Below are 23,725 nucleotides of genomic sequence, written 5' to 3' on the forward strand. Positions count from 1 at the left end.
GACTTTTCTGCTGTTTTAAAAGCTTTTCCAATTCGATTTTCAAAAGAAAAACAATTTTTTCCGCCAAATTAATAAGTTTTCTATAAACATAATTTTATTACATTATTTTGTACAATTTTTTTAAACGAAAACCGTCGTCCATTCGGAGCTGCTTTCAACGGTTCAAACTCCTAAAATCCATCCATCCAAAACAACCTCGTTAATTAGGGCTCAGGCCATCTCTGTTCTAACAATGAGTCAGCAGCTTACGGCCATTGTTTTTCTGGAAGCTAGTGAGACCGTATTTCGTATAAAAATAAACAGGACTGATGTCACAGAAAATCGACAATCACATGTTGAAGCGAAAAAAAAACATAGGTGCATTTGCTTAAATTAATTGTCTTTGAAAACACTGACTGAAAATTTGGATTAAAATGATGTCTTTTGAGACCAAAGACGGAAAAATTATTCATGCCGAGCTAGAACTGATGAATCGCTCCAACGTGATACGCGCCATGTGCAGGGCATGCCCGGAGGAGAGCGCGGAGGATGCCATCATACCGCTGCACGGCATCCGCAGTGAGGTGCTGTTGAAGATTCTCATATGGGCCGAGTTTCACAAGGACGACAAGGAGCCCCAATGGGTGAACAAGCCCAACCCGGTCCCGGTCCTGGAGATCGAAGTGCAGACCGGCGACTGGGACAAGGAGTTCCTGCGCGAAGACTTGAACAACATCTGTGAGTTGCTGGAGGGCGCCAATTACCTCGAGATCAACTGGTTGATGAAGCTGTGCATTCAGAAAATATTCTTCAATCGCGGAAGGCTCACAAGCTACCAGTGGAACACATATTTGAAAAATGTACAGGCCCTGGTTGAGTTTGCGGTGGTCGTCGTCCCTCCAAATTTTGAATCCCTGAACCGTGATTTGGATTGGTATAGACACCAAAATGCTGGAATTTTGCCAAATAAATAAAAATATGTCTTGTTGAATTTAGGATTTTTACTGGAATGAATATTTTGAGCCTAGAACCAAAGCTGTTGAAATTTTATGTTAAACAATATTTATTGACATTCCCTCTAGGAGGGAGAGATTAAAGTTGCTTGGGTTTGTACTGTCATCTTAGCCACCAAATCAATTCTAAAGATTTCCAATAGGCCCACATGTGGCAGGGAGCAGAGTGTACCTACCGCCTGCCCAGCGAAGTACATTTAATGGTTTCATTTTTTCTTTGTCCTGTTTGTCGCTGTTGCTTTCATCATCTGTTCCCTCCCAAAGCAATTGCGACAGCTTAGAGAGGCAGGACAATATGCGCACTCATTGCCCCAGATGTCACCTATACAGACACGAGGACACGGCTCCTTGACAAAAAGAGGATATGCGGTGGGCGGTGGGCGGCGTGGGAACAGGGGTGGGATACCATCTTCAGCTGCTTGCAGCTTCTCGCATTTAACGCATTGTCCTTTTAGCCATATTGATGATGATGCCAAATGACACCGAATGGCAATGGTTGGCCAACACCGTGGCTTCCAGCTAGGATTTTTACTATCACTTGCATGGTGTGTCCATCTCTCCAACAGTGTCCTTCCCGTTCCTCTGTACCTCTCTGTAACTCTGTACATACCCACTTGATCCTGCCCCATCTCATGCGTTGTTGTCGCAGTTGTTTCCCATGTTGTGTCTGCCATTATTTCGTGGATTTTTGGCTGCTTTAGCATTTCACTTTGATAGTCCTCGTCCTGTTCTGTTCTGTTCTGTTCTGTCTCCTTCCTGGCAGCGCAACAGCACAGGACACAGAAACCAGAGGGAGAGACAGATATGGATGTGTGGCAGACACACTCCACCTCCACCTCCACCACCCACTCGCCCAGCCATCTCTGCGTTTCGTTGCTGTCTCGATTCTTGGCTCTGGTTTTGGTCCTTTCATGGCAGCTTTCGCTTTATCTGCTGACAGTCATAAGTTTTGCTTTGCTTTCCATTTTTATTTCATTCTGCAAGACTCTTCCACGCCCACACGGCCACACACACCCCCTCCCCAGCCCCTCGAGTAACTCATCAGCGCGCATATGTTCGGTGCTTTTTTGGTCCTCATCGAGCGAGAAATTTATTTTTATTTGTTAGATTCTGATGGTGGTGGTGGTGGTGCTGCTGCTGCTGGCTTTGGACTCATGCCTTTTTCCTGTTGCTGTTTCCGTTTGTTGTAAATTTTAGTGGATTATCCTGCCGACTTCTGCTATGGGTTGTCCTCCATGTCGTCGTTCATTCTGGGCATCGTTCTATACCCAGTACTTAAAGGTGTATTGAATGCATCCAGAGGGATGTAACGGCCGGCAGAAAGCGTTTTTGGGGAGCATTTTTGTATATAATCAGGATAAGGCCCTGTTTCTTCTTTTTCTGTTTCCCTATCGAAAACTTTAAGAGAACGATCAGCCGATGGGGGAATTTGGAGAGCTCGGCTATTCAGGAAGATGTGGTAACCTATCCATCAAAATTCATTGAAGCTGGAGCATTATTATAGCACTTTCAGATGAGTCCCTGTGCTGGCTATAGGCCTACAGATATGAAACTTTTTTCTGGCTTGATTATGTCTCTAGTTTTAAGATCCCAATCCAATCAAGTTGGGATCAGACCCTTCACGAAGCCCATGTTCCTGCTCTCCATATTTTCTTCTCATCTCTTAAGGCCCTGGGCATCTCATAGTCGAGAGATATTCCCCGATTCGCCTCTCATTTATTCTTTGAATTTATTCAAACTTCACTAAACACAATCAATTTACGAATTATTATTATGCCTTTTTGGACGGAAGGAAAGTCTGTTGTGCCTCGTCCTCGTCCCTGTCCTGCTCCTGCTCTTTGAGCTCCAGCCTGTCGCCATTTGTTGTTCTTTGAGATGGGGGAGAGGGGACAATTGAAGTCCTTTTTCGCATTTATTGCATTTGTTACGCAGGCTGACCCCTACTCTGAAGGACCCCCCCACTCACACCATGCCGTATTGAGAGCACTTTACGCTTATGATCTGCTTAGCCTCCTTGCTACTCCTTTTGGTCCCTGGCTTTGGCTCATTTGCCAGCCCAGCCGGCCGCCTTTTAGCTTTATGTTTATGATTTCCATTCCCCGTTTCATGTGTGGGCGTGGCGCACTGTAATTACCACTTAAAGTCCTCCCTCGAACAACACACTGAAGTGGGCAGAGAGAGAAAGTGGCAAAAGAAGGAAGAACAATGGACGATGGGGTGTAATCACAATAAATAATAAATGAATGAATTTTATTGCTTAATGGATCGCAGTTACACTCGGTGAAGCCTCGTCCAGCGCATGGTGAGGGCTCCCATTGGCATTAGTCACACTTTATTTATGAATTATGATACGCTAACCAGGGTTAAATGCCTCACCAAAGGCATATTGAATCGGTGAAAGGATTTGGCTTAGTCACCCAAGGGAAGACTCCAATTTTCGGTGGGTAGAAGTTCTTCAAAGGAACCTGATGAATGGTTTGAGTTTTTATTTTTGATACGAGGGTGAGTCAGAAGTTTCCGGGTCTTTGGATTTGCCTTTTACAAATTGTATGAGGGACAAATTTTTGCGTTTTTATGTGGTTTTCTGATGAAATAATGATTGGAAATTATCATCTATTGAATATTGGTATCTAGAATAGAGAGGGAGTCTGAAAAACATTGTGGGGGGATAGAGTTTTTCTTATAAGAGTGATTTTAGAGTATAGATCTTGAAATCTATCTGATTTTTCCAGTATTTTAACAACTTATTACTTATAAACGGTTCCCTATAATGTCTTAAAAAAGTTTATAGAGTTTTATGATGTAATTTTCTATAAGCTATTTGGTTTTCATACAGTTTCAAGATGATAAACTATATGATCTTGGGATCTAAAAGAGTAAGCATTAAGAAATTTGTTGTGCTTGTGTCCCACACAGGAACCCACGGAATGAAAAGGGTTTGAAGTTTTATAAGCCAGTCATTTTATTCCCCTAGAAACCCTCCAATAACTCCGAAGCCAATTACCGTATTGATCTGCAATTTTATACAATAGTTTTTTAAGTTTAGTGCCAAAGATTATGGAACTTTCATAGAGATTGTATAAATGGAACTCTTAAAAGTTAAATTTTGGGTAACTTTGAGACTTCCAATCAATTAGAAGTTGTTCTATCACACAAATAGTTAGTGTATCCCCAGTTCGCTGTCCTTACAACCCAAACCCCACACTTATGAATTTATTTCAATGTGTCCAGTCTCCCGTGTCACACAATTACTGGACTCCACCTCCCATCCAGTCATCGTTCCGCCTCTGAAATTTGAGTAATAATGATTTATTGCCTATTAGCAGTTAATTAGACTTAAAAGGCGGTTATCAAAGGGCTTATACACCCAAAAGCTAATGAAAAACTATATGAGCCAACTTAGCTTTGAACTCGTTTCGTGTCATTACGAGAATGTGCCCCCAAGCGAGAGCCGAGCGCCGAGGACTGCAATTAGGCTGGAGAGCATCTTGGCCAGTGGAGTTTTCGGCCAGCTCCGAGGTCCATGTGGGTTTTTTGGTGGGGGAGATTAATACATAAGGCAGGACGAGGCTGAGATAAATAATATAATATCTGTTTATGATTATTGCCGTCTGGAAGAGCAGTCCAGGAGTCGCCACTCAATTGGATTAGCATTTCGCATTGTCTGTCTGCCCGTCTGCCGCAACCTTTTTCCTCTCTTCCTGTTGTAAAGAGTTGTCATTGGTTTTTATGGTTAGCTAACGCTGTCGTTGTCATTGCCATTAGGCCAATATTGATATAGTCTATGGGTTGCCCAACCATCCTTTTCGAATCCCACACACACACACACACACACATCTGCGGGAGGTATCCTTGACGCGCCGCTCTGGCAGTTGAAGTTTACGATAAATACCGGTGGGGGCTTCCTCAACGGTAGTTCCCTCCCCCCCATAATGTCCCCTGAATATTTCAAGCCAGAGCCCGCCCCCAGAGGAAGAGATAGAGCTTCTGCTTGAAGCTACGAGATTTTCGGCTTGGCTCCTGGCTCAACCTGAAATTCGTTTAAAAATAAACTCCGGGCCTAAAGAATGGCAGGGAAAGGCAAAGGATTGGCCGTGCTAAAGGGATCACCGTGGAGACATCGTCTCAATTGCTTCCAAAGCACGTTGCCAAATTCAACCAAATTGACAAACAAAAACCCCCCGAAACCAAAATCAGGCTCATCAAGTGTGTACTCTGTATTTTGTGGGGGGGAGTTTAACATTTAAGGTGGATGCGAAATGCCAGAGCCAAACACAATTTGCCACAAATATGGATTGGATTCACTTACAGCCGGGGACCAGGACCAGGACTAGGACCACGACCAGGACCAGGAAGAGCCCTGGGGTTAGGCGGGCAGCCGGGATCGTTGCCCTGGCAGGGAAATGGCGCTGCCAGTAGTCGTGCACTGCTCTAATTGACTTTGCCTGCCATAATGCTTTTTAGCCATGTTTAAGCGTCATCATATTAACTGCCAACACACACACACGCACACAGACACACACGAATATACCCACACATACACTCACACTAGAATGCGACATCAAGTGTTTGCCTTTGCAGGGAGTATCGCTTGTAATTGCATTCGAGTTTGGACTTTGGTCGCGTTTCGTTTGACTGCGAATCGGTTTTACACTCAACGAATTTTTGGGTACAGATATATTCCCATGGGGTTTGTATTTATCAAAGCTTGTGGTTTCTATGGATGGGAGGAATATTATTAATAAGGGAATGGTTTTGAAGTAATCTTGTGATCAGGGGGCTTGTCTCTTAGTATTAGTATAAAATAGTTGTAATTATAGTTGATTTTCAGTTGGACAAGTCATGAAAGGTGACGTTCTAGGGGACTAAATATAAAGGAGCCACCACATACTTGGTTTTTTCTGGATTTTCTTCAAAAAAAGAGGCATCCTTTGCTTAATAAAAGGTATATTTAACAATGATATAGTTCCTGCAGTGCCATTATTGGAAGATCTGGAAATATAAGACATAAAAATGTCTATTAATCGATGGCAGAAGACTACAAACTTCGTATTTATTCCATATAAATCTATACCTATGCTTTATTTACGAGTATTTCCCCCGCGCAATCTCTATTTCCTAGTTACTTACAACTGAAATATCTGCAAGTATCTGTAAATGGTCTCTTATGCCCCCAATCCCTCCCTAGTGTATTCCGCACTTCATTCGAAATTCCTCGTATTCCAATCCGGGCGCTGTTTAGTTTTTTTCCAATTCAATTAAATGCGTTCCACATTTTGGGTCTCGATTGTTGTTTTCGCTAACCAAACAGATAGAGTGCCCGCAGAATATTCGCCCTGCTCTCGTTGCATTTTTATAGCCAGGCCACTTTGGGGCCTGGTCCACTGAACAGTTAAGTAGCCAAAGGGATGGACAGGCAGGAGTCTCTGCCCCGATTCTGACTCTGATTCCCTGACTCTGTGCAGCTGCAGCTGCTGCTGTTGTTGTTTGGTTTTCTGGTTTGGTTCGTTGCGAAAACTTTGTTAACTGAATGGCCCCCCGATTTCGCCCCATATTTGACTCCCCATTCCGTGCCTTCTCGTGCCTCCTCGTCCATCCACTCGACTCGGTTGACAATATTTGCCAAACATTTGTTGTTGCTGCTGCCCCCGGGGCTGTGGGTGGCTCGGGTTCGGGGTCGGAGTCAATTGAATTTAAGTGGCTGCAACTGCAACAAAGTCAATGACATGGTCTCTGGCATTCGCTTGGCCACTTTTGTGGCACTAAAATATGTTGCATAGTTATAGCCTAACTGGCCAAAATTCTCTATGGTTTCGCTTTTTCCGATTTGGAGATAGCATTGTGTTGTTTTTGTGTGCTACAGGGTATGTCCTTTGATTAGAAGAGGGTATTAAGATGGCTTTTGGGATCCACAGAATCGTAGAATGGTATAAATTCCTTTATATTCCAACTGTTGAGGGCTGAAGCTGTAACAGAGCCACGGCACTGTGAACGGCAACGATTAACAGCCTGTTACCGATCTCAGGCACCGCAGGCCGTTAACAGTCTCTTAACAATCGCAGGTACCGCAGCCCGTTAACATTCTGTTACCGATCTCAGGGTCGGCCGCTAACAGCCTGTTACCGATCTCAGGTGCCGATGGCCGTTTACGTCTGTTACCGATCTCAGGGAGCGCAGGCCCTTAACAGCCTGTGCCTGTTGCCCGTTTACAGCGCACTGTTACCGCTCTCTGACAGCGCTCTCACGATCCACACTGCTCAATCGTGGCTCTTACAAGCTTTCTACCCCATTTAATGAGCATCCCTTAGTCGCAAGACCCCTAATGACCCATTCTTGTTACTTTTTTCCTTGTGTAGCATCATCAATTTTCATTGTAACGCGATTAGTTTAGCAGGGACTGAAAACGGATATGAGAGACAGAGAGACAGAGAGATGCTAACTTCATTTTTCGGACCCCATCGCTGATGACCATAAATGCCAAAAGCAGGCCCACAACCCAACGCGAGGAATTTTTATAAATGATGAGTATGGTTGGCTGGCCCTCCCATCCTTAGCCCCAAACAGGCATCTGTTTTATGTTCACGGCGTATCATTTTTCTATGCGGGCCATGTGTAATTTATGCTCCATTTGTTGTGCGGTTGCTCTTGTTGCTCTTCTCACTTTCATATTTTCTCCTATTTATTGTGTGTGTGTGTTTGGCTATTTCTATATAATCTTTACGGTATTCTATTGTTTGGTGGCTGCCTGCCAGCCTGCCTGCCTGCTTGCCTGTTGGGGGGTCATGATAGACACATGCTCTTTTGATTTATGAATGCAAACGAGCCACCAGCCAGCAGCAGCAGCCACACAATCGACAGGAGCAGAGCAGAGCAGAGCAACAAAAATGATTCTTTCTTTCTATAGAAATCTGTTCTTTTTTTGTGGATTCTGTTGCTGCCACACGCATTTAAAGCAATTAGCCTAAAAGTATTTTACCTTTAATTTCATTAGGGCTCTGGCCCTGGCACAAAACACAATGAAAGTTCTCTAGGATTTTCTACCCTGGGCAATGGTGGGGCCAGGGTGGTTTAGTTTTCCATAAAAGATGTGATTTTTTAAGTTTTATATTCACTTCATTTAATTTTGCTTATTTTTTGTGGTATTTTATTGGTGAGGATCCAGTAGTCTTTGGGTTTTCGGTCAATCGTAATTTGGCTTCTAAAAGTAAAAAGTAAATTTTATAATTCTTCGGAAACTTGTAAAATTTATTCATTTTTACTTACTGTTTATTTCGGAAAATTCTACAGATTCCGATTCGGACTCTGACTAACACTGAAACTAAGGTAAATCGTTTGTTGCAATCATTTTGGTAGCTATTTTAAAGACTTACTTTTTAAGGTGTGGTAACACTTTCAACGGTTGAGTGCTTGGTCCCATGAAGCCGTTTTAGTGTCCCAATGCCCCGTCGTCGCAATGTTGGCGATCTCTGGGGGGGAGATGCCTGTTCCTCTTCTAATGGCATTCAATGGCAGGGTGTTGTTCGAAAGCCTCGTTTTCCAGCACCTCAACATATCTACAAATCGTACGATCTCCCAGAGTTCGCCGAAATATTTACAACAGTCCGGATAATTTGGAATTTGAAAACTAAATTTAGAGTACACAAAATTGTATAATGCATAAGAAAAATGTTACTTGGACCAATATATATTTTTGTACCAACTAAAAATTTCTCAAATATCGAGTATTCTTTTCGATTTAATTCTCCTACAGAAATCCCAATCAATATCAGATGGATCTAAGTGTTCCCCTACTGGGTATCTGCTGGGTTGCTTGCGTTTTAATTTTCGCAACTTTGTTGCTGCCAGAGCCTGCCAGAGCCCCCCTCACAATGGTGCACGGGGCCAGGGCCTGCCCCGAAAGTGCAACTCAATCAGGCAGCGGTCGAGTATTTCCACAGTTAACCCGCTGCTTCTAATGAAGCAATTTTCGTTAAAAGCAGTCACCACAGGAGCACTAGCTCTTCCCCATCCGGCTGCAACCTGAATCGCAGAGTTTTTCCTTACCTCCGGCACCCCTAAATCCTCCATCAAGTATGTGGAGGATTCCTTTTCAACAATTTTTAGTTGCTTCGGCGCGTGTTTGTTTCAAAAAGCTCAAATTGCGAGTGCCAGGAACGGAATGAAATCGTTTCGAAAGAGCCAGGGAGGCAGGGAGCCAGGGAGCCGGGAGCCAAAAAGAAAGAAAAGGAATTACAGCTGACTCTGGCACTGAGTTTTCGCAATTATCCACGACCTCCCCCCTAGCCAGACTCCACGTCCCGCCCCACCAACAGCTACGTGCGAATTTATTGATAGCGATATTTTCCAGTTTCCTTTTGGCTTTTGGGGTGGAGGTTTCTGCGGAGGCAGTGAAGGGGGGATGGTGGAGGAGCGGGTGGAAGTGTGTTAAGTGCATTTTACATTTCCGGTCAATGGCGCTAACCTCACGAAATCGGCAGGAGCTGCAAAGTCCTGCACAGTCTGCCATCCAACTGCTTTATGCCTTTAAGGCAGCTTTGGCACGTTAGCTTTTCCACCGATGCGATTTTTAGCCATTCACACATTTTGGTGGACTTTTTCGGTGACATCCAGGCATAAATCTTCAAGGATATGGCAAAAATTAGGGCTTGTTTTACGTTTACCTGTGAATGACTCTTTATTTTCGAATGGAATACATTTTGACATCGAATGTCTGTCCCGGAATGCCTTTTTTTGTGTACCACCCCCCCATTGAAAAACGCCTCGTTTTGTTCCACCTCTAATCCTGAATTGTACCCCTAACTATTTCCTCTGTGTGGTGCCGCTTTAGTCTGATTACATTTCTTATTATGTTGGCGCGCAGTTTCGCTTTGGTTTTCATTTGGTTTTCATTTGCCATTTGCGTCACGCTTTGCCATCGCCGCCGCCTCTGGGGGCAGGCTATTGAGACCTCAACGATCCTTGCCAGTACGTGTCCCGAGGCTCAAGGGTTACACGGGTGGGGGCGGGGGCGGTGGGGGAGGCTAGGAGTGCCTTCCGCCACACAGAAGTGTCGACACTTTCGAACTTTTTCTTTGGCTTTCACTCCTGCAATTGCTGCGTAATTTTTATTAGCCCTGAATGAGCATCTCAAGTGGCGCTCTATTTATCTCGACCCCCCCACACAGCCCTCTCATTTCCAAATTGCCAACATAAATTTATTTGTTTGGCCAAAACAATTTCCCCAAGAAAACACACCTTCCCCACCCCCTCCCCCCTCCCCACCCCTGCCGCGATGGAGTTCCACTTTGATGCGTGTCTCGTTTTACATTTTTTGACAATTTCATTGTTCGTCGCGCTTCTGTTTCAGCTTTCGGCATTTTTTTTTGTTTTTTGTTTTATTTTGAATGATAATTTTTTTTTGGCGCGTGTGTGTCTCATACGTGCGGTGGGCGGGGGCGTGGCAAAATGCTTTTATGCTCAAATAACAAGCCATAAACATTTGCCGTTGCCATTTGCCCATTTTCGCGTGTTTTAAAAAAGACAAAAAAAAAAAAAAAAAATAAAATAAGATAAAGAATTTTATTGCTCACACGCAACAAACAAACAAAACGATAGAAAGACCAACCGAAAATGAAAGTGAACGACGAGAATCGGAGAACGAAAGCATGGATACCCTTACCCTAACAGATAGATTGTTGGCAGCACTGAAGGGATTAAAAAAAGGGCTAAGACTCTTAGAAATCAATTGAGAAAATGTCGAAAAAACAAAAAATCATCCAACTTGGTGAAGATGTGGCAATACTGCATCGAAAAGATACCAAAAAAGTGGTCTATAAAACGGAGTATTGTCAGAATAGCAGAGAAATATTGATGGAAACTGATTAAAGATGCTGCAACCGCCTTCTTGGAATAGTTTTTATATGATAAGATTTGTTCCAGTCAAAAAAAAAGACACGTTTACACAATGTCTGTTTCAAGGAATCGAAACTGTAGCACAGATAAAACATTAAATAAAAAAAAATCCCAAAAATTGTACACATAAATAATTCTGGAAAAAATACCTTGCTGATTGACCCTGGGAAGTTATAAACTTTATTGAGAGCTTTTATTGCAACAGTCGGAACCCATCTACTAAGTCCTCGATTCCACTCCTCACACCGTACTTTTGCTGATGTTCAAAGAATGCCTTAACCGATCTGGAAACATGGCAAGTGTCCTTGCGGGCCTGCCCTGCGGCTCATACCTCTCGAAAGAGTATATTCATATAAAAATGTACAAATAAAGTAAATGGCTTTGTCGCATTAGGGCTCACAGAATGCATCCCCCAGCTCGTACTACAAATGTCTGGCAGTTTGATGTTTTGATTGAGCCTTTTACTCTCTGCAGGTACGAAAAAATAACCCCTATCTGTCGCCATTTGATTAGTTGACACATTTTATGTGTCATTCCCGGGAAACAGAAAAGCGGTTGTACTCCACAGATTGCCGGGTAAATATATAAGTGCCTCCACAAAGCTGATTCGTAGACTTTATTTAGAGCAATTTATGTGGCCTTGCAGCACTCCCTTTTCTGTCGCAAAAGAAATATCCGGCATCTGTCTGTTTATGTGTGGATTGTGTTATCTTTTGGGTTCTATTCAAGCAAAGTTTTTAATTGTTTAAAATATTAAAAAGTCTAGCCTTATTCAATTTAAACCTTTTTGTTTGAATGGGAAAATGTGTGGAAAAGTGGGGAAAATATATTCGTAGCTGTGAAAAAAGAGCAGATACATTTATTTGGTATTTTTTGCAGTATAATTTATATCGAAAAACTCTATAAATATAGTAAATAATCGAAAAAATTAGCTAATTATTTTCAGAATACGATTGAACCTTTGAAATTATTTCAAAGGAGGTCTGACTGAAATTCAAATAGATTCTGTTTGGAAATGGAAACAAGAAACGCCTCAATAGAGGGGACTCTTTGCTGGACAAGTGCCATTCTCCTCGAAGATCTATAATTTTAAAGCTCCTGTCAAGATCCACCGCAGTCTCTGTCCCCAAGTGTCTTCAGAAACAGCAGGGGAGGCAGACATACTCTGTAGCTGCCGCAAAAGTTCGTCCACGAGTCCGGACATTCAGCAGGTCCTCTAGAGACGCTCTGGAAGTCGTGGCCTTTAAGGAGAAGGTACAGCAGCTATCGTCGGGCGTCGAGTGGTCGAACAGCTTCTCCCGATCGTATCTATTTACCTTTTCCAGTTCGATTTTTCATCCATTCGATGTGTAATAAATGTAATAGACAAATGAATAATCTTTATGCAGATCATCGCTATAATATATCGATAATGCCAGCTACTAGTGCGAACTTATTGGCAAGTTTCGTCATGGAGCTTTAGGAGACTTTTCAATAACGATTATGGAGAAGATTCTTAGAAGATTATCCTCTTATTAGTGGAATAAAGGGTTTTTCCTCTGCGATCTGCCCAAAACTGAGCATGCGTTCGACTTTGAATCGTTCGATTCGAGCTGAAAACTCCTAGAGTTGGGAGACAACAAATTGTAACGTAATCTTCCATTAGAGATCCATCTAGTAATTGAGCAAAATTTTTGATAAGATAATGTGTGCCCCGTGCAGAGCTGTGCAGAGCTGCCAACGGCCGGAGAAATTGGTGATGGCGGTGCCCAAGGAAGGTAAGTGCTGCACGGCATTCCAGTGTGCCCACTGCAAGACGGACACACAGCACGCGTGCCGATGCTCCTGCCACCGCAATCAGGCCATCCTGTACTCGCTGGCCAGGCTCTTCCGCTGCCGCATCCAATATGTGATGTCCACACTCTGCCGGCTGGCGCTTCTCGAGACGCAGTCGTGCCATAGGAACGGCCGCGCGCTGGAGAGAGTGAAGGCCCCGTACACGGAGGCGCAAGATCTGGCCATCAACGACAGCATCTACGACCGGTGCGGAGAGTTTATCGATCCGCTGGACGAGGACAACGCGCACAAGGTGATGCGCCTGCTGTTTCTCGCGCCGGTGCTCAAGCCGGGCCAGTACAGGAGCCTCGTGTGGATGCTGCAGAAGCTCAATGTCCGCGTCAAGGGAGCCGTTGATCTCAACTGGCTTGTCTACACGGTCGCCACGCTCCGGTTGGGCGATTTCGTCTGCGCCTTCATTCGGCAGGATGCCCGTGCCGCTCGTCTCTACAATGCCCAGCTGTGCCTGAAGTTCTGCCAGCCCCAAGGCCCCGTGCAAACCCCCGAGGAGGCCACCCAGGCCACCCAGAAGCGCAGGCGCGACGGCAAGGGGAAGGCGCGTGGCAAATCAACCTCGGGAGCCTGCGCTCGGAAGCGTGCCGACCGCAACCCCCCAGTCTACTGCACGCGCAGGCCGGTCGGGGAGTCGACTCTGCGCTACTCTGGATCCCCGTCCAAGATGCCGGGTTCTACCAAGTCGCCGGGCGAATTCTCCACGGCCTCGGCGAAGGACTCGCGGCGCGCCTCGAAGAGCTCCAACGGCTCCGGCAAGCGCACCGGACCGGAATTCATCACCGTCGGTGTACGGATGCAGGGTGGCACTCCATGGAAATAGGAGATTCATTTCGATATCTTAGTGACTTAAATTCTAGTAAAAGAAGTAAAAAAAGAAGAATTCCAGATAGAAGTGTACAAATACCGTTTTTATTTAGTCCTTGGCGCAAGTTCTAGAACGTAAGGGACTTCCGTGAAGACTTTGCAGACACTTCTTTCGATGCCAAATATTCTCTACGCCAAGGAGCACTCATTATCGCGCTCCTATGATCCACTCTAAGCGAATACTCTCACCAATCCACGTACGGCAAAGGAATAGGCATCTGACAAGAATAACGGCCAGCAAACGAAACGGAGGCAAAGCATCTAGAGGCACCTAAGAAAAGAGTTCGCAGACAGCAGAAGATCATACAGTTAGGACAAAGGCGTAGTCATGACAATGACATGTCACGGAGAATAATCTACACAACGAATAGGGATTCCTTTTTGCCAGGGAAGAGAGACCTCTTTAAGAGTTACTTCCATGTCTTCAGGCTGTCTAATTTCAACAAAATCTCACTTTCCACAGTTCCTAACATGCGTTTCCGCTGCAGTGGGAGCTCAAAATACGTTCCGGGGATCCATTTAAGGTTCAGGCTATAGATGCTCATGTTATAGTCATCATCGCAGTCGTCTACTATATAATCACATAAAGGAATCGATCAGGATCGACCAGGAGTGTGCCCATGGGTAGAAGATAGTTCCTCGGGCAGGATTCAGAACTGAAAGACAGTAGATACCGCCTTTGATAGGTGATGGCTTAAGTGTAGATCAAATAAGATGCATGCCAAAAACCCCATCTGAATCTTCATTCAGATTGAAAGAGTTTAGTAAATAATGTAATGAAGGCTTTGATGTGGCACAAAGGCAAGCCGACCGAGGGGCGTTGCCGCATCGACAATCGGGTAAAAACTGTTACCCCTGAGGGGGATTCTCCAAATATTTTGATGGGTAAAGTTCTCTGGCCCAAAGCCCAAAAACAACAGCAGAGAATGCCTCCTGTCGCTTGTTGGACAAGTGGCTCACCATAAATTAAGCATATAGATGGCTGGTACTCCCAGCTATCCAGGATCTTACACACACACACAAACAGGAGACATACACAGGGGAGAACTTGTGCATACATATGTGTGTGTGTGTGTGTGCCAGAGAGGATGGACCACGTCTGACCAAACATTTTGTATAGGACAATTTCTAAATGGAATTTAATTTCCGGATTAGAATAGACATTTCATGCATTTTGTGGGCTTGTGTGTGGGCCCCACTGCCTGGCCAAAATCAACTATGAAAGGCGTCTCAGAGTGGTCTCTGGTCCATTCATTTACTCCACATATTCATGCCACACAACTACTCCTACTCCTTCAGGGATTCCCCTATGCCTCAATGAACAATCACAGCACAAAACTGTTTGTGGATGGGGCGGGCGGCGGTGGGGAGCCCCCTCAAGCCCCAAGTCTGATGCTACTGTAAAATGTTCTCCAAAATTTTGTGGTTTTCTGTTCGTTTCCTCTATCATCACCTTCCATTTTTTTAGTGTGGGTTTTGGTCTTTGGCTCTTGTTGAAAACTGACCAAACATTTTGTGAAAACACAACCGATTTTCAGTGGGAAGATCATGAGAGAAGTCTGTCAGGACACCCTCTGATTTATGCCCAATTCTAGTTATTAATGTAATTTGATTTTGCCAATAGACAAAGCCAATCTTACTCTAGGACTCCTGCTACTACTGCTCCTGCTTCTGGGCCTTTTCCCCTTGGATGATGATGATGACCAAATAATGTCCTTTCAATCTATGAAAGCTAGCTTAGGAGATGTAAATATAGAGAGAGAGACAGACCAGAGCTGGAGTAAATTTTTTAATAGAGTGTAAATTACCGGAAACACAATTAAAAATGTTCCCTAACTAGAACGAGTCCTGATTTTTCCTGGCAGACAAAAGGGAGGTCTCGGGAGTGGAGGAGTGGCTAAGCACTAAAGGATTCACTCAAGGGCTAACAGAAGGAAATCATTTGAGGCTAACTGCAGGTTCCTCAATCATGCAAAAAAAAACTTTAGAATGCCGAAACAAAGGCTGGTGAAAACTCCAGGCACTTTTGGGTGCTTTTCCACACACCCACCTGCCATAATTTTCTTCAATAATAGCATGCCATTTTCCAAGATGCTAAACGGTCGACAATGACGTTGACGTTGGCCGCACACAGAGTGAGGCACAGGCACAGGCACAGGCAGTCAGGCCTCGGGGCAAGTAAAAATTGTCGGAAACACCTTGTTTTTTGACTGCCTACAGAGTCGTCTGGCAGTCTGGCAGGCAGTCTGGTCTTTACCTCGCCTGCTCCTAGGGCTATTGTTGTTGGATTACACATAATATGTTCATTGTTTATAAAACAACAGGCGAAAGCAGGTCGCCAGAGTCTGATGAGCCATGCGATGGGGTAAATGGTTAAGGGAAAGGGCTGCGAAGGCTCTAAAGGCTGATGAAAGGGGTAATGGGTAGGCGGTGTGTGTGTGTGTGTGGGGGGTAATAGTTTGAGAGGGTGGCTATGAGAATTTGTGATTTATTGGGGGCGGGGTAAACTTTAGGAGCTATTGACTTGTGCCTCGCTTCGAAAATTGGTTCAATATTTTCTATCGGAACTTTTCGGTTTCCCTAATTATATCCCATAGATGGACTCATCCTTCACGATCTCTAATAACAACCCTCGTGGTTTCAGAGCCTGGCCAAGCTCAACAAAAGCCAAAGTGAAGCCGACATTTAGCCTTCTTTTCTAGCCAGAAATGTGTTTAGTCTGTGGTGTTGCAGCCTTTGTTTTGCTAAATGAATGAATGAATAAGGAGCGGTGTGGCATGAATGAGTGAATGAATGGCTGGCTGGCAGGATGGCAGGATGGCAGGATGGTTGACCTGGCCCATAGCCAGAGCCAGAGCCAAAGCGAAAGCCAGAGATAGAAGGTAGAGTCAGGGCAAGTTTAATATGAATTATTATGTGCAGAAAAGTTTTATGATGCTGCTAAACCAGTTAGACCTTTGTTAAGGTGGCAAGACAGCACATATACCAGAGAAAAGTGATGGCTTTTCAAAGGAAACGAATTGGGAAATACCTACTATCCCTGGATAAAAGGAAACTATATGGAGAGGAACGATCTATGCCAGATTTCGACGGGATAAAGGCTAAAACCAATCGAAGATAATAGAAATATGGGATCTAGGTGATGATCGAATATAAAGGTCTTTTTCGAGAACCCTTGGCTCCTAAGTTAGCAAATCTGATAGATATCTTAAGGGTTCTATAGAATATAGAATTATCCCTATTACATCCTCTTCTAGGGTATCTAGAGTACCCACAGATATCCCATAGATAGACCAAGACCAACTTAGTCTGTGGTTTTAACCAGGTCGCTGCTGCTGCTCCTGCTGCTGGTGTATCTGTTGGCTACAATTTGTTTTAATTGCACAAAGCAGTTGTTGGGATCTGGGCGCCGGGCGCCGGGTGCCGGGCCAATTAATACTCATTTAACGAGGTCTCTGCTGGGATTTTTTGGGGCGGCCCAGAGACAACTTTCTGTTTGTTTGCTGCAATGTTTCTTAAACGATTTTTATTAGATTTTTGCTTTTTTTTCCCACCGGTTACAAATGATCCCGAAAGCCCTTGGGATTAGTAGGAGGCCACCGCCTGGTCGTACTTTGGTGGCAATGCAGAGACGTTCATCGGTGCATATTGCTGGTGCTGCTGATGCTGCTGCTGCTGTTGCTGCTGCTGCTGTTGCATCTGCCAGTTGGCTGCCTGTTGGCCCTGCACCACAGTGGTTTGGGTGTGGGTGTGGGCGCAGCAGGGTCCTGTGGTGGCTGCTGGTACTGCCACAGTTGTTGTTGTTGGCACCACTACGATATTCCTGCGCATCATGCGACGGCAACGGCGGCAGGGACGTCCCCAGGCCAATGGATTGGCCAAATAGAGCAAGCCCCGACGATGGTAGCACTCGCACTGCACATTAACCTGAATGTCTGACATTTTTTCGCACTCGATTTGTCGCTGTTTTTCGCTGCTCGATTTGTGTTCGTTGAATGTTTAATTTCCAGTTTGTTCAGTCCATTTATATATTCTATTCTGTTCTACCTTTATATTGTGGCGGACAGTAGTCCCCGATAAGGAAATCCTCTATGCCCCCTTATCGCCGCATTGATGGATCCATTTTTCGTGCAGTCTCTGTGGTCGAAAGAGAGTCCATAGCAGCCACGACTGTGATTCATTTGGCAGGGCTGTTCTAACTCTTCGACTCTTAGGCCTCTGGGAATGACTCATGGGTGTCCTCGTATCTGGGGGCTACCTCAAGATCGGCTGCAGTTCTGTGAGTCATTATTGGGTAGTACTTAAAACTGGATATTGAGGGATCATTTGTGTATATTTCTGGGGTTTATTTAAGCAACATATTGAAATTGATTGTACTTGAACATTTTTGAGCTTGAAATCATTAACAGATGTTGTATGGAAGGCTCTTTAATAGGAATTACCAGCCATGACCTATGATATATTTTCTGGAGTATAAGAAGAGCTGGATTTGAGATATATTTATCTGTCTATTATATATTGTATATTGGTTGAGTGATCAGGGGGCTTGTCCCCTAGTTTATCTGAAAAATGTAAGCACTTCTTAGCGTTTCTTTTGATGGAATTTTTCTCTTATATTTTATATGATTTTTTCCAAATTCTCCCAATTTAATATATTTTTAAAAAAATTATACCATGAATCCAAAATTAAGGAATGCTTTTATTCTCGTGTTTTTTAATTTTGGAAAAAGTTTTTAAAGCGATTTTTACAAAGTAAATCGTAGATAATCATATGAATCGAATTGTTTTTAAAAAAGTATTTTATTCAGAGCAAAAATGTGGTCAAAAATTAAGTGACTGACCGACAAAAAGATTCTGCACGTTAATTCTTGATAAATCGCGTTGATGGGGCTGCCCTCTGGTATACAGAAATACTATATATTTGTACGAGATATATACATAGATCTGTGTAAGGGCTTTTTCGCAAAATAAAAATACGAGCTTACACATTCAATAAAATGAAATATAGTCGCACTTCCCTATAGCGAATCTCAAGGGGAATTCGTTTTACGGGAAATTAATTTTTACCAGAATAAAATCCAGTTTTCTCGAAATAAATTTTGTATATAGAAAACTTCGTCAAATGGAAGTTCTTAATAGAGACGTGCGACTGTACATCACAAAGCAAGTGGTATTGTACTTTTTTGAAGACCCTATCATAGGTATCCCTATGGATCATTGTTATAAGAAGTTAAGCTCTAGTTATGACCGATTGTAATTGATTTATCGCCTTACTGAGACTTGAAAAAACGATTCCCTGGCTTCCAAATATCATTCGCAGATCAAATTTTTTGCTCAAAATTTAAAGACCTCACATTTCAGCAATCATCAATAATATGAGCAATATTTATACGCCACTAAAAGAGCAATTGAATGCACGAAATTAATTCAGCAAACGGTCCCCACGAATGGAACCAAAAAAAGCCCCAAACAAATGGAATTTTGCAGTCTAGATTTGATTGAAACTGTAAAAAACGAAAGGGAGAAAAACCCTAGGACAGTAAATGGCAAATAGTTGTTCACTAATTGATAGGACTATCCTGCAGGCCAAAAGGACATCAATCATTTCCGTTTCAAAGTACAAAAAAAAAGAGAATTGGCATTTGCCAAACAGTTTAATTTTCATATTTATGCCATTAACATTTATATATTTCAGTGAGTGTGTGTGTGTGTGTGTGTGTGTGTAGTGGTTGGACAATCGAATGATGTCACACATCGAAGGACAAACAACATTGAAAGGCAATCATGTAGATTTCAATTAAAATAAAATAAAATGCATTTAACTTATTTAAACAAACATTTGAAACGGATTTCCAATTAACTGACGGCAGTTCCAGTTCCAGTTACAGTCCTGTTTGCTGTGTCCTGTGTCCGTCTACCACCTGGGTGGAGGCTGCTGGACAACGATGATCTCCTCCCGTGGGGGCGGGCGACGGCCGCCAATGTTGAACTCAATGAAGGGCCTGCCCGGCTGCACCACATCCACCTCGACAATGGGCCGTTGCTGCTGGTATTGTGGCTGATAGGGGGGCTGGTACACAGCCGCCGGTGTGATCACCTCCACCCTGGGCGGGGGTGGACGGCGACCACCCACATCGATCTCAATCACTGGCCGGGGTATCCTTGGCGGTATGATATCCACCTCCACAATGGGTCTGCCACCATGATGATGATGATGGTGATGACGACGTTCCTCCTCGTAGTAGGGCATGGCTCTCTGTCTGTCTCTTTCTGGTTGTCTGGTTTCTATCGTGCTATCCTTTATGTGGCAAGTGCTTGCTGCTCCTTTTGGCTCTTTGCTCGAACTGAAGCTCTACTGGCATTTGCCTAACTATTTAAGGCCTCTTTTATCGCTAATTGGGGAATTTTGTACACTTGTTTTGCCGCACAGAAGCTTAATTTCATTATCTGTCAGGTGGACTTAATGTCTTCTTCGATAAAAACAAAAATATATATATATTGATAAAACAATTTCCAGTTAGGGGTTGGTTGGGCGGCTAGTGGGAGGTAAGTGTGATTTTCATTTTCAAGAGGTTCAAGGTTTTGGGTTTGCTTTTACAATGAATCATCACATTTTTGGGTAAAGGGGAAGGACAGACAACTTGAAATATAAATGCAGAAAAAAAACAGACTATTTTTATGGATATCTAACCGTTATTTATATCTGCTCATGTGATAAATGGAATGAAAAACCAAAGCTGGAACAAAATATCGAATGACAGTGATTGGAAAACATATAAATCTGAAGAATATGGGCCTAATATGGGATATTTATTTAATTTGCACCTTTGGGAAGTTTTTCTAGATATATCTCTGGGTAGATCATTTGTATCGAAAGGTCGTAAAATTTTATATATTTTATAGTCGTATGCCTAGTAAAAATTATGAAACTAAAATATGTATTGGGTGTATATTGATATGAAGATGTGGTCTACTCTTCAAGGCCTACAACGTAATTTTTGTCTGGTGCAAAGTACATTCAAAATAATTAATTTCGTCGCGTAGTGTAATTTTGGATAAGAGCGCATGAATTTCACCAGAGAAATGCTATCTACATATGGTATGATATGGTATAGAAAATAAATAATTTCAGTTGCTATTATTGCAGAAATTCCCTCATTGATTTCCATAGGAAAGTGGGAAAAGGAAATTCGCATATATTTTAGGTTCTTCTTAGAGCCAGATAAGATAGGAATTGGCAGTCTTTAAGAGTGCACCATCAAGTGGCCGAAGCAATCGAAGATCCCATTCATAGGTAAGTACTTACAAACTGATGGAATAGTGATTCATCTGTACGAGTAGGGTCTCAAGAGTTTCTTAGACACAACACACTTTAGAGGAGCTTCGCAGAAGTCTTTTTCAAGTGGAGCATACGAACATATCTACAACATGGCCTGACGACATACAAGAGCACGATGTGCCCCTTAATAAGAACCAGGCTCTGAAATATGTAAGATATTATTTAAATGATAGTTTATTGATATTATTCAATCGCGAAAGGCTGCGAAGTGTAAGACCAATTAGTTTTAACTACAAAGATGGATGTCGGTTGATTTCTGCTGCTGCTGCGATTCTCTTTAAACGCCTCCCTTTTGCTGTTCCTCTTTTTCTCTGCTGTGATCTCCTTCTGACTGTTCTGCTTGTCTGCTGTTTATCTCCTTCCGCTGTTACTGTGCTGTTGGCCTTCTGCTTATCTGCTGTTAATCCGCTGTTACTCTGTTGTTGAGCTGCTATTCCTCCACTGCTGCTACCGCTGTAGATCGGGTGAAACTGCTGTTGCTCTACTGCTGATCTCCTGCCACTGCTGTTGACCTGCTGTTACTTCTATTCCTCTGCTGCTGATCTGTCATTCCTCTGTTACTGCTGCTGATCTGCTGTTAATCTGCTGTTGATCTCCTGCTACTGCTGTTAATGTGCTGTTACGGCTATTCCTCTGCTGTTACTGCTGCTGATCTCCCGCTATTGATCTCCAGTTACTGATATTCCTCTGCTGCTGATCTGCGGTTACTGCCTTTCCCCGTCGCAAGCCCCTGCTCCTACAATGCTTCAGCTTGCTCAATCTTTCTTACACATATGCACCCATATATTATTGATATCATTATTATTTTTTGTTTCGATGACAGTTCCCTTAACTTAAGATTAAATAGAGGTTCTTTGTTATCTTTTGCGTGTTTACACTTTATAGGAAATACTTTTATTGTATGCTGAAGACATTGATTTCTTTAATTTGAGTTTGATTCACATATTTTCGCCCTAGAAGGCAGATCTTCCACAGATTCCATGCTATATAGGTTCCAGATCATCCATAGTCCTCTTTTACCACTGCTGATATTGTGGATACGGTGGATATGGCTGCTGCTGTTGATATTGATACTGATATTCGTAGCCCTGCTGCTGCTGGTAGTAGCCGGCGGAGCCCATTGTCATGCCGCCGTATGGCTGTGGCATCATCATCTGGGGCCCGACTGCTGGCGGCATATAGGAGGCCCCTGGCGTTACGTAGACAACCTCGGTCCGAGCCGGAGTCGCCGGCGGATAGTAACCGCCACCCCAATTGGGAAGAACATCAATTTCGATATTTGGACGACCATGGTGATGACGAGGAGGACAGCCACATGGATCCTCATAGTACGGTCGCATGCCTGTGTCTTCAATGAATATTAATTCTCCGTTCCTCAACTTTCAACAATCCTAACCAGACAACAACGCGCTGAATACTGAACCCAAGAATGCCGCAATGCCACTGGAAGAACGGGAACATCAATCTGATGTTTTGTGTGTGTGTGTGTGGTGCGGCGGGGCTTAGGGGCCTTATTCCAGGCGCGTTAGAGATAACGAGTGTCTGAGTCATTCGATGTGGGGTTCTGATAGCGATAGTGTGTGTGCTCGATAGCCATGGATGGGTATTGATCGGGTTGTGGTCTCTCTTTTCACCTGACTATTGTTTACCTTATTATCTGACCCACTGCTTATCGCTGGTGGGGTGTAACTTTTTGCTTATCTGCGCGATAAGCTTTGTATGGCATAGAGAAATTTGTGGAGAAAATTAGACATGAACTTTCTTTTGGCAGGGGGAAAAAAGTACTCGAAAATTAGCCAATTTTGATATAAAAAGATACTTCCACAAAAAAAGGAATCGAAAAGGATGATGTTGTTCCTTGATTGCTAAGAAATTCCCATGAAATGTAGATACTTTTCCTCAATAAAAGTCTCAAATGAATACTAGATTAGCTCGCATTAGAAATGCAATCATTTCTGCGTATTATTCATGTTTTTTCGATCTTTGATAACGAACACCTGTTGTGCTTCCACTTTGTTCCATAAATCCATAAACCACATTCCTTCAAGTGTTTTGTTTTTGTCGTATATTTTATATTTTTAATACATTTTTCTCTACGGCTAAAATAAATTCATCTTCATCTTTCCTGGATCCTTCCCCTCACTCTCTCGCTTTCCCGTTCAGTACTGGGGATTGTGGTAGTGACCGTCTCCTGGAGGTCCTGGCGGTGGCGGCGGCTGTTGGTAGTATCCATATGGCGGTGGTGCCTGCTGCACCACGACTACGGGTGGTGGCGGTGGTGGTCTCTGCTGCACCACGACAATCGGTGGCGGTGGTGCACGATGACGGCGTGGCCAGGGGGCAGCGATCTGCACTTTGATGGTCGGCCCGCGGCGGTGGGGCGGGGGACCGCCGCAATGATCGTGTGGTGGTGGCATTTTCGTTAACTTTTGGCACGTCTAAACGGTTGGACTTATCGTGGGTTACTGATAGATTGGCTTGCCATTGACTCCGACTAAATGTTAAAATAGAACATATACCCTTTGCCCCTTATCGGTTGCTTCTCCTTCCACAGAAGAAAGCTTTGCGAAATGTGTGTATTACGCATACGCCAGGTGTGCTGGGTTGGAGGGCGTTTAATCATGCCATATATCGATAGGTGAACTTTATTATCGATAGATAAGAGTTCCATTTGATATTCACTTTCTGCAGTTAAGCTTTGTGCTTCCAAAAGCTTTTTTATAAGAGAATTTTCGGGTTTAAGAGAATAAATGGAATGAATTTCAGTGAGTAATTTCTAAAACTCGGGATTCATATTTGAAGACCAGTC

The 23,725-nt window shown here is 43.5% G+C and overlaps 6 protein-coding genes and 2 long non-coding RNA genes across 8 annotated transcripts; 3 read left to right on the forward strand and 5 right to left on the reverse strand.

The window, feature by feature from the left end:
• The first annotated feature begins 353 nt into the window (after nt 1–353).
• LOC6902837 (S-phase kinase-associated protein 1-like) lies at nt 354–968 on the forward strand. The gene has a single exon (XM_002132537.3). The coding sequence runs from the start codon at nt 414–416 to the stop codon at nt 951–953; it is 540 nt and encodes a 179-aa protein (XP_002132573.2). The 5' UTR covers nt 354–413; the 3' UTR covers nt 954–968.
• A 5,001-nt stretch (nt 969–5,969) lies between these two features.
• LOC117183199 (uncharacterized) lies at nt 5,970–8,502 on the reverse strand. Its single transcript, XR_004469430.1, has 4 exons — nt 8,363–8,502; nt 8,256–8,310; nt 7,969–8,190; nt 5,970–5,984 (listed from the first exon to the last, which is right to left on the reverse strand). It is a non-coding gene; the product is annotated as an uncharacterized lncRNA (long non-coding RNA).
• Nucleotides 8,169–8,698, forward strand: LOC26532088 (uncharacterized). The gene is made up of 2 exons (XR_004469431.1): nt 8,169–8,315; nt 8,371–8,698. It is a non-coding gene; the product is annotated as an uncharacterized lncRNA (long non-coding RNA).
• Nucleotides 8,699–12,445: 3,747 nt separating this feature from the next.
• Nucleotides 12,446–13,598, forward strand: LOC6902838 (uncharacterized). Its single transcript, XM_002132538.3, has 2 exons — nt 12,446–12,508; nt 12,585–13,598. Exon 2 carries the CDS (start codon nt 12,622–12,624, stop codon nt 13,531–13,533), a length of 912 nt encoding a protein of 303 aa, XP_002132574.3. The 5' UTR covers nt 12,446–12,508; nt 12,585–12,621; the 3' UTR covers nt 13,534–13,598.
• A 3,474-nt stretch (nt 13,599–17,072) lies between these two features.
• LOC6902839 (uncharacterized) lies at nt 17,073–17,590 on the reverse strand. The gene has a single exon (XM_002132539.3). The coding sequence runs from the start codon at nt 17,517–17,519 to the stop codon at nt 17,163–17,165; it is 357 nt and encodes a 118-aa protein (XP_002132575.2). The 5' UTR covers nt 17,520–17,590; the 3' UTR covers nt 17,073–17,162.
• A 1,640-nt stretch (nt 17,591–19,230) lies between these two features.
• LOC6902840 (uncharacterized) lies at nt 19,231–19,934 on the reverse strand. Its single transcript, XM_002132540.3, has one exon. It carries the CDS (start codon nt 19,825–19,827, stop codon nt 19,492–19,494), a length of 336 nt encoding a protein of 111 aa, XP_002132576.2. The 5' UTR covers nt 19,828–19,934; the 3' UTR covers nt 19,231–19,491.
• Nucleotides 19,935–21,773: 1,839 nt separating this feature from the next.
• Nucleotides 21,774–22,351, reverse strand: LOC4817271 (uncharacterized). Its single transcript, XM_001356451.4, has one exon. It carries the CDS (start codon nt 22,254–22,256, stop codon nt 21,933–21,935), a length of 324 nt encoding a protein of 107 aa, XP_001356487.2. The 5' UTR covers nt 22,257–22,351; the 3' UTR covers nt 21,774–21,932.
• A 695-nt stretch (nt 22,352–23,046) lies between these two features.
• LOC6902841 (leucine-rich repeat extensin-like protein 3) lies at nt 23,047–23,415 on the reverse strand. The gene has a single exon (XM_002132541.3). The coding sequence runs from the start codon at nt 23,331–23,333 to the stop codon at nt 23,076–23,078; it is 258 nt and encodes an 85-aa protein (XP_002132577.1). The 5' UTR covers nt 23,334–23,415; the 3' UTR covers nt 23,047–23,075.
• Nucleotides 23,416–23,725: the final 310 nt, after the last annotated feature.

The sequence above is a fragment of the Drosophila pseudoobscura genome, chromosome 4 (assembly GCF_009870125.1).
Source record: "Drosophila pseudoobscura strain MV-25-SWS-2005 chromosome 4, UCI_Dpse_MV25, whole genome shotgun sequence".
Lineage (NCBI taxonomy): Eukaryota > Metazoa > Arthropoda > Insecta > Diptera > Drosophilidae > Drosophila > Drosophila pseudoobscura.

What these genes read in the sequence shown, in the direction of transcription:
- LOC6902837 (XM_002132537.3), top strand. Translation starts at nt 414, where the DNA reads ATGATGTCTTTTGAGACCAAAGACGGAAAAATTATTCATGCCGAGCTA.
- LOC6902838 (XM_002132538.3), top strand. Translation starts at nt 12,622, where the DNA reads ATGGCGGTGCCCAAGGAAGGTAAGTGCTGCACGGCATTCCAGTGTGCC.
- LOC6902839 (XM_002132539.3), bottom strand. Translation starts at nt 17,519, where the DNA reads ATGTCAGACATTCAGGTTAATGTGCAGTGCGAGTGCTACCATCGTCGG.
- LOC6902840 (XM_002132540.3), bottom strand. Translation starts at nt 19,827, where the DNA reads ATGCCCTACTACGAGGAGGAACGTCGTCATCACCATCATCATCATCAT.
- LOC4817271 (XM_001356451.4), bottom strand. Translation starts at nt 22,256, where the DNA reads ATGCGACCGTACTATGAGGATCCATGTGGCTGTCCTCCTCGTCATCAC.
- LOC6902841 (XM_002132541.3), bottom strand. Translation starts at nt 23,333, where the DNA reads ATGCCACCACCACACGATCATTGCGGCGGTCCCCCGCCCCACCGCCGC.